This window comes from Harmonia axyridis, chromosome 5 (assembly GCF_914767665.1).
Source record: "Harmonia axyridis chromosome 5, icHarAxyr1.1, whole genome shotgun sequence".
In the NCBI taxonomy this organism is placed as follows: Eukaryota; Metazoa; Arthropoda; class Insecta; order Coleoptera; family Coccinellidae; genus Harmonia; species Harmonia axyridis.
In genome coordinates, this window is record NC_059505.1 from 7,951,907 (window position 1) to 7,961,799 (window position 9,893).

At 34.4% G+C, this 9,893-nt stretch overlaps 1 protein-coding gene across 1 annotated transcript; it reads left to right on the forward strand.

The window, feature by feature from the left end:
- Nucleotides 1-185: 185 nt before the first annotated feature.
- Nucleotides 186-4,434, forward strand: LOC123680440 (cytosolic non-specific dipeptidase-like). The gene is made up of 5 exons (XM_045618339.1): nt 186-1,044; nt 1,562-1,913; nt 2,096-2,297; nt 3,686-4,013; nt 4,137-4,434. Exons 1-5 carry the CDS (start codon nt 658-660, stop codon nt 4,371-4,373), a joined length of 1,506 nt encoding a protein of 501 aa, XP_045474295.1. The 5' UTR covers nt 186-657; the 3' UTR covers nt 4,374-4,434.
- The last annotated feature ends 5,459 nt before the right edge of the window (nt 4,435-9,893 follow it).

Sequence of the window (9,893 nt, forward strand, 5' to 3'; positions counted from 1 at the left end):
ATTTTATTTTTCTTATGTGATTTTGATTATTTTAATAGAAAAGAAAATATAATATTATAAGAATATATCTCCATTAAATTCTAGAAAATTTCTTTTTTCATTATTTTATCCTCACTTTTTGAATAGTTTTGTTTCTCTATGGCTAGAAGTAAAAATCCATAATAATTTTGATTGATATTTAACCTCGTATTTTAAACTGTCAAATTTCCAATGTTTTTATTTGAATCATATTTAAATTCATAATAATTCTTGATTTATTACACCAACCCTTCTTCTGGTGGTCTTCTTCAACCATTCTTCTGGTGGTCAATAATACCTGAGAAAATGAATGAATTAACAAGGAAGATTAGCAAAATCCAAGGAACTTTATATTTATTATATTTAGGATCTGATGAAACTATTTTCTGGCAATTGAAATGGAATATGTTGTTGAGATGACATTATGATATTATTATATCTGAAGGAAATTGAATCTGCAACAAAAATGTAAAATCAAGTAGTTAGTGCTCTGGTATCCGACACTTCATTTTTATGACATGTTATTTTATAATGCTATCAGAGTTTCTTTTTGCAACATACTTGTATATTTTTAGTTATATGTACACTTATTACTTGGCTACATTTTCATATAGTCACCCACATTAAAAGAGTAACAAAATGAGCGTCATATTTCCACATATATTTCGAACAGAACACAGTGAAACTCATACAACGAATGCTGAATATGGAGATTATTTCGTTTCAAGACAAAGAGGAAAAATATCTGTAGGCCCGGCGCTAGCAACTCTGATGAAATACGTTGATTCTCATGTTAAGAATTTTCTTAGTGACCTTACAGAAGCCGTAGCAATTAAATCTGTTTCGGGTGATATTAGATATAGAAATGACTTGATAAGTATGATAAAATGGACAGAGAAATGGATGAAGAGGTTGGAATTTAAATATGAATGTTTTTATGTTGGCCTTCATTCGCTTAATGGACAAAAAGTTAAAATACCACCTGTTATATTAGCGAGCCATGGTAATGACTCAAAGAAGAAAACAGTAAGTGTGGTGAACTAATTCAGTTTCTTCCTTCAATTTGTTATTTCAACTGTTCTTTTCCCTCTGGTCAAACATAAGAATCATTATTCTTTGTAAAATTCAACTGCTGTGTAGAATTAAGCTTGTTTCTGATGTCACTGTTATCAGTTATTTTTATCTAGATGAAGAGTTTGAAAAAATACAGACATATTGACGAAATGATAAAGCGATCTGTTTTGATAGAGTCCCCAAAAGGGAGTGAAAAGATGTGTATCAAAATTTTGGAACATACAGTTAAGTCTGGATCGAGATAATTGAGGTTAAGAGATGCTCATTTGTTGTTGTTTAAAAGATGAATAAAAACGAGTTTCATGTATTGACAATGCTCTTTATCACAAATTGATGAAAATGATGTTCGAATTGAATGAATTATGTCTCCAACTGCTAGACCTGCAAGGTCATTACCCAGATCTGGTCCCTAGTGATTAATGACTTTTATAGACTTCAAAAGAATATATAAAATTATGTCTGCTTTAAGGTTTGTGTATATGGTTATCTAGATGTCAAACTACCAAATTTAGAAGAATGGAAGACCGATCCATGGACTCTTACCCAAGTGGATAAAAGATTTTATGGTGCTGGAACATCCTCAGGAAAAGGCATTCTCCTATGCTGGTTCCATATAATTGAAGCTTTCAAGAAAAAAAACATACCATTACCTGTTAACATAAAATTTGTGATTGAATCTATGAATCACCAGAACAGTATGGGACTACAAGAATTTTTACAAACTAAAAAATTGGATTTCTTTTCTAATGTTAATTGCATGGTTAGTTGCGATGGAGAGTGGATAGGTGAAAAGTATCCTTGTATAATCTACGGAACCGTAGGTTTGTGTATTTCATTTACATATTCTTTTGTGAGCATTAATCATCTTTCCAAAGTTCTCTTATTACAACACTATCTATTCATAACATTTTTTTAAGTGTTTACAAATAGTTTCCCACACGGTTTTGTCAAAACGATTTAGGAGCACTCAATAATAATAATATAAGAAAAATCATCTTCCTAGGACATTTGGTTTTCGACATACTGGCAGAACAGAAAGACAATTCCGATATAAAGGCCGATATGGAAAATCTAATGAGTAAACTTTATGATCAAGAGAATGAACGCATTCTTATTCCTACCTTTAATGACTTTGTGAAACAAATAACACCTGATGAAGAAGGAGTTTATGAAGCTATCCAAGAATTTGATATAGAAAAAATTAGGTAAAGGTATTCTTCTGAATTACAAACTGAACTTTTTTCAACAATTTGCATACTGATATTCCAAAATTGAAACCAAGAAAATATATATGCAGGTTTCATAGAAGAGTGTAAGTAGAATATACAGGGTTAGAACTATTCAGAGGGCCATTACAGGGATATCGAAATCTTTAAAAAGACAGGGTGGCTTAAATTACAAAAAAGTTGCGTTGTTTAGGGATTAGCGTGTTGGTGTTAACAGATCCAAAATATCTCCAATGTTTTCCGAGATATCTCGAAAAAACTGAAAATCGAGATTTTCTTTTTTTCTGTATAACTCATTTGTTTTTGGAGATAACTCCACGAAATTTGGTTTATAGCCATTATCCAATATAGAGATACTAATGGTGTCTTCAGATTTTTTCTCTAATTCTGTGGTTATTCCGTTCATTCTTCCACATCTTGTAGAACAAAATCGTGCGAGAATATATCAGAAACGCACAGTTTTCATGGTTATATTTTATTATTATATGTTGGTACTCCGAACTTTCCGCCACGGCTTTATCTGTCAATTCATCAATTTGCCTTAAAGAAATCAGTTCTGCCAACCAACATTTTTCAATTCAAAAATCACTAAATGATTTTTATGGAAATATTTCTTTAATTTCAATAACAATGCAATGAATTAGAAAAAATAATGTATAATACTCGTACAGAAGGCTCATTCTACCACTCGTTCATTCAAAAACTCGCCACTTCGTGGCTCGTTTTTGAATTTTGAACTCGTGGAGGAATATCAATGCCTTCTGCACTTGTATTATTAATAACTATTCTGTTTTCCATTGTTTCAGAGACACGATACTCAAGTAATGATTTCACATAACAATTCTTCAAATTTGCGTACCTAGACTCAATATTTTTGTAGAGTGTGATACATTGTTGAATTTGTAGTTTTTTCTTTATCACCTCATAAGGAAAACGAATATGGCGTCCATAAGGAAAAAAATTGACTATCTCCTCTCTGGAACAATGGAAAACAGAAAACATCTGACGACACCATTAGAATTTCTATATTGGATACTGACTTCAAACAGAATTTTGTGAAGTTATCTCCAGAAACAAATGAGTTATACAGAAAAAAAAACCTCAATTTTCAGACTAAGTGTGTCCTCGGCCTTATGTGTTATTAGATTACCCAATTTATTCTATCCTACGCAGACTTTGGATGACCTGGGTAGTGATATGCAGGTAGCATATGAGATAATGGTAATGATTGCAAAAACGTGTCAGGAAGTTACAAATACATTATGAAAGTAGCAAATCATTTGTTCTATAAAGTTCATAAATATCACTTTCAACATTTTTGTATTATTGAGTAGAAAAAGTTGAGAACATGATGATTCATTTTAAAGGCCCTCACTTCCACCAAATAAACAAAAATGGGATAAGGTGAAACTTTTGATGCATTTTTGGCGACTACCGAATATGCATATCAGTAACGATATGGCTTGCTCCTGCGAGAATCCAAAGAAAATGATTAAACGACAAGTCATTGTTAAACTGGTACAAAGACAGGTAATGGATAAAGCCATGGCTCTCTTCACATCTTTTGTGGAAAATAAAGTTTCTGAACTCGGCATCAAAAGTATAATTACTTGTAAGGTGGTCAGTGAAATTCGACACTGGGCGGAGAATATCAGATCCTGGAATTATGAAGCTGCCAGAAAGGCTACAATTCAAGTGAGAATTTGGTGTCTTATGATTAATTCCTTTTCAAACTACTTTAAATGAAAATATATCTTCAATTATATATTGATATGGTTTTGAAAAAATTCAGCAGAATAAAACTTGATGTTTTCACAGACTTATAAGGAAGAACCTTCCTTCATAAGGGAGGATCGCCCAATGACATCAATAAGTAATCTGGACGGTACATTGGAAAAGAACATACTGGTTTTGCCACTTGTAGGAAATGGGTCTAATACAGGTGAAGCGAATGAAAACATTTCCTATAGGAATTTATTCGAAGGAACGAAGTTACTAGCAGCTTATTTGATACAATTATCCGAGGTCAAGGAAATTGAGAAACCGAATATTTGAAATTTGAGGAATATTTGAAATTTGAGTTCTTATTATATGTATCAAAAAGCCGAAATTCTGTTTTCTTTAGATAGAGATATTTATTTATGTAACAGAATACAGTGGAAGTTGAATTGGTTCATTTTTTTGTATTGTGTCGCTTTTTGGCCACTGAATGACTAAATGACTAGTTACAAATTTATCTAAAGGAACTATCACTTTATTGATATAGTTTTATATTTTTCAAAAATTAATTATTCCTTAGGTACACATGTTTATATAGAATTCATTTGTTTTTGTTTGTTACATGTGCTGCCATCTCTTGCTGAACGATAATACGATGCAGTCGATAAAACAGGTATTTTCTATTTCACAGAGGTAACACCTCGTCACGGTTTTTATTGTCGCTGACAGATGTCAGGAGGTGTACGTTTGGTAATGGTCGTTTATTTCAATTGGATTCAACGTGAAAACTGAATAAATATATAATGAAATGACTATAATTATAGGTGAAAATAAATTTTAAAAATGTGAGTTTTATAAAACTGAATAGTGTATATCAATTTTTGAAATATCTGTAGAAATTTCAATTTATTATTCATCCTGTAGTTAGGGACCTACCTATCAGTTCGAAACTTCTGTTTGAACATTGAAGAGTGAATGTCTTTAATTCACTAATTTTGAACCCATAATGGTTTTAATGATTGGTTCGATTACCCGATGAAGAATTCGAGGTCAAAAGCCGTTGTGTACCTACAGGATAGATCTCGAGTGAAATGAGTGTAAATGACAAAATATAAACATATTCAGTCAGAATCTTTTGACCGATCGTTCTTTCATGCTCCAATTGCACTTGATCCTTGTAGAACACACATACAGCTATGTGGTGTCCTAGGGGAAGTTGGCGCATTAATCAACGAGCGCTCAATTGCTGCTGACTTCACTCCAGTGCTTCCTTCATTTCCCAAATGTTAAATAACCACTAAAATGTTCATGAGAAATTTAAATAGGAACCTATTATAACACCTCATCTAGATTTAATAAGCGATAACAATAATAAAATTAAACACCTCATATATCTAGGTACCTATACCTAATCTTCTGATAATCAGATGCCAAGTCAATTTTTTTATATAGGGTTTTCCAATAAGAGCTTTCATTTTGAATAGCTCGCTATCTGAGCAGCTGTTTTTTTTTAAGCTTTTGACATTTGACTAGTGGAAACTGCGCCATTAGTCATTACAAAAATGACCAACGCTAACAATTGTTAAAATTTATTACAAAAATGAGGAAATTTTTGCAGTTACATTTCGCAAAACTAAAGCACTTTTTGGGCCGTCGTGAAGTATCTTTTTCGGCTGTGAAGAATCGAAAACGAGTGCGTCGCTCAAGAACAACTCAGAATATTACTGCAGTAACCTGTAGTATTGGCGAAAACGCAGGTTTGTCGATTCCTCGTTGATCTTGGGAACCAGCCATTCCCAAAGAAGACATCACACAGTTTTTTGCCTAAAGACTCAGATCTTAAGGCTTTTAAAGTTCAGTTGAACTCAAGTCGATTGATCACCAGCAACGTCGTATCTCTGCTGATTGGATTCTTGCAATGCATCAAAATGATCCAAATTTTGATGCTCGGAAAATCCAAGAATGATTGTTGAAAATGGAAAGCCTCTCCATTCTCAACGTGTCATGATTTGGTGCGGTTTGTGATGGCCTGATGGTATGATTGGACCTTACTTATCTGCAACTGTTGCGCTGCCAAGTTATGATTAAAGATTTTTTATGGCCAGAATTGACAGATATTGATATGGACGACGTTTATTTTCAACAAGACGGTAACACAAGCAACGAAACAATCCCAATTCTGCAAGAAAAGTTTTTAGCCGTCTCATTTCTCGAAAAGGTGATCACAATAGGCCACCGAGATCTTCTGATTTAACACCTTTAGACTTTTTCAAGACCTCAAAGAAGGCATTCGTGAAGTTATCGACGACATACATCCGCAAATGTGCGAATTGGTCATGAAAAATTTCGTGAAAAGGATTTGGCGGTGCAACTGTAGCCGTGGCGGCCTGATTTCATTTTCCATTGTTAATGGGAATTCTTCCATTTTACAATGAAATGAACAAACATTTGATTTCTTTTGAAATATAGGTACTCGTTTTTTTCATTAGGTGTAAAACTTTGCTTCCGCCGTTTTGCAATAGATAGCTGTAGCGGAAGTGGTAGTCGAAATAAATAGATCGTAGATGTCCTACAATAAGCTTAGTTATTTGTAAACATAACGCCATCGAAATATTAATCGATTTTTGTCTGCACCATGAAGTTATTCTCGATTAAACATGACAGCTTATGAGCCAAATTCTCGTCATTTGCGGAAGATTTTGATTTTCTGCTTTAAACTGAAGAAATCTGCGGCTGAGCCTCATCGAATGCTCCCAAACACCTATGGTGAGGCCGTTATTAGTGAAAGAACGTGCCGAATGTGTTTTCAACGCATCAAGAACGGTGATTTTGACGTTGAAGACTAGCATGGTGGAGGCATTACTTGATCAAGATTCGTGTCAAACGCAACAAGAATCTGCAGCAATATTGGGATGGATGCAACTAACCTTTTCAGAACGCCTGAAAGTCATGGGAATGATTCAGAAACAAGGAAATTGGGTGTCGTAAGGATTGAAGCCGAGAGATGTTGAACGACGTTTGTTTGCTTGTGAACAGCTGCTTGCAAGGCTAAGACACATTGTGGCTGGAGACGACAAATGGGTTCATTATGATAATCCAAAGCGCAGAAAATGATGGGGATATCCTGGCCATGCTTCCACGTCGACGGCAAAACCGAATATTCACGGTATCAAGATTATGCTCAGTATTTGGTGGGACCAGCTCGACGTAGTGTATTATGAGTTGTTAAAACCGACTGAAACAAATACAGGCGATCGTTATCAAACGTAATTAATGCGTTTGAGCCTCGCATTGAAAGACAAACGGCCGCAATACACTAGAGACATGATGAAGTGATTTTACAGCATGACAATGCTCGATCCGAAAGTTGCGAATGTGGTCAACACATACTTGAAAATGTTGAAAAGGGAAGTCCTACCCGACCCGCCGTATTCTCCAGACATTGCTAACTTGGATTATCACTTGTTTCGTTCAAATGCACACGGCCTGGCTGACCAGCACTTCCGGTCTTATGAAGAAGTAAAAAATTGCATCGATTCGTGGATCGCTTCAAAAGATGACCAGTTTTTTCAACGCGGGATTCGTACACTGCCCGAAAGATGGGACAAAGTAGTGGCCAGCGATGGGCAATACTTTGAATCATGAATGAATAACTAGTTTTTTACAATAAAACCTGGAGATTCTAAAAAAACAAACGGCGGAAGCAAAGTTGTACACCTATGTATTATCAAAATGAAACCTCTTATTGGAAAAGAGTTCAGCCATCAAAAACCGCACACAAACTCCTTCAGTTAACATTCTAGAGTTCATTCGGCATATTCGAAAGAGTACTGCTCATAACCTTCAGGATTGATGATGTGTATCCTCCCGTGGTCAGAAATCAATCTCCCACATTATATAATGCGATATCGTTAAAGCAATTTACGTTGGTAAACTACAGGAAGAAGGCTGGGTCGCCGTTAGAGTTTGACTGATGGAAGCTAAATGATTTGGGTGAAAGTTCACACCTAAGCGAGGTAATGAGACTCATTAGAACGTTATTGTTGCGGATTGTCTCCGGGCCCTCGTCTTCCCCGGACCCCCGTAAGCCGCCTCCGGAGCCCAAATTGATTTTGGATGATTAATGTTGGTACCCTGACCCATCCGTCAAACTCCTAAGTCGGAACATTCACCAGTTTCAGAGGTGGCTCGTTTAACATCATTCAAGGTGGTGGAATAAGAGATGATTATTTATTGGCGCCCAAGTCTCGATGTCGATAGCATGGTCTTGGGTGCTTTCGGCGGTGGATCAACAATGTTGGTGCTTTTGATACAGATTTGGTCGTGGGGGTATTAGGAGTTGACCTTTTGATAGCCCACACAGAGAGAATGCCGAAATGTATTTTTCGTTGTGTTGGTATAACTGTTTTTCACGCTCGGGAGGTATTTAATTGGTGCAGGAATAAAGAATTCAAACACTTTTTTTTCAGAAAATTTTCTTTTTTTTTAAGCTTCAAAAAAGGGCTACAATTACAAAATGTCAGGACTAAACGCTAGAACAGCTCTATCAGAAATTGAAATCAGAAACCAATCTGGCATTTTGGCGCACCGGCAAAAAAAATTCGCCGCCCTGCTTTGGCTAATTTTGAAGCTCCAAAAAAGGGCCACAAGTACAAAAAGTCAGGATTAACCGCTAGAACAGCTCTATCAGAAATTAAAATCATAAACCAATCTGGCGGCGCCAGACATTTTGGCGCCCCGGCAAAAAAAATTCGCCGCTCTGCTTTGGCTAATTTATCTGAATTTTCATTGAAGGACCCTCTGGTATTCCTTTCAGGCTACTTTTCAGTTGCATATGACATCATATTTTTGAACTTAAAATCACCCTATCAGATTCATCAAAGGATGTCTTGTCGATTTTTCCAAAGAACGCCATGAATTGTTTAAAAGTGTGATGCTCTATATTAAAAGGAAGAAACAGTTTTTTAAGGTACATTTTGAAACCTATTTGTATTTTTATGATTGATTGAAGTCAATATCCAAAAATTAACAACTTTCTGTCCATCTCCTTCACATTAACATATCTTTATGATATATTTGGTTTATTTTTGTCTTGGAACTCAATTCCAATTCTAAAAATTACAAAATTGATAACCAATCAAAAAAAATTTCAAAATAACTAAAACTGTACAAATTGACTAAACGATTAACATATTGAATAACTAAAATATTTCGGATTTTGTATTTAATAATACAATTTTTTCTTATCAGTGATTTATAGTTTAAAAAATTACTGAATTTACCAACTCATCTCTTGTATACCTACCTACTTCACAAAAATTGCAAGTAAGGAACTTCGAACGAACTGCACATAACTGTTTCTCTAGTAAGGATTCACAGAGAAAACAATCACATCAAGTAGACTCAATAAACTTTTATAATTAGAAGTAATCATTTATTGATTAAGAGTCATTATCAACCAAAGAATAAATTCTAAATTTCTAAAATTGTTGTTTCAATTGTAAATGTCGATTTGTAGTTTTATAAAGTATATTTGGTTCACGAGAATAAAAAGAAAGGATTCTATGACTTCCTGTGAATCCTTACTAGAGAAACAGTTATGTTTAATTCGTTTTAAGCTCCTCAAATGCAATTTTTGTGAAGTAGGTATACAAGTGGTGAGTTGAGGAAAAATTGTAATATTAAATACCAAAATTCCGAAACGTACCTACATCTGTCTTTATGTTAATTTAATTATTCAATTTGTTAATCGTTAACTCAATTTGTACAGTTATTTTGAAATTTCTTTTGGTTGGTTATCAATTTTGTCATTTTTAGAATGGAAATTGAATTCCAAGACGAAAATAAACCAAATGT

Excerpts from the sequence above, each read along its gene's own strand:
- LOC123680440 (XM_045618339.1), top strand. The coding sequence starts at position 658 with ATGAGCGTCATATTTCCACATATATTTCGAACAGAACACAGTGAAACT. Across the intron at positions 1,045-1,561 it reads ATGACTCAAAGAAGAAAACA|GTTTGTGTATATGGTTATCT; the intron begins GTAAGTGTGGTG and ends GTCTGCTTTAAG. Across the intron at positions 1,914-2,095 it reads TATAATCTACGGAACCGTAG|GACATTTGGTTTTCGACATA; the intron begins GTTTGTGTATTT and ends TCATCTTCCTAG.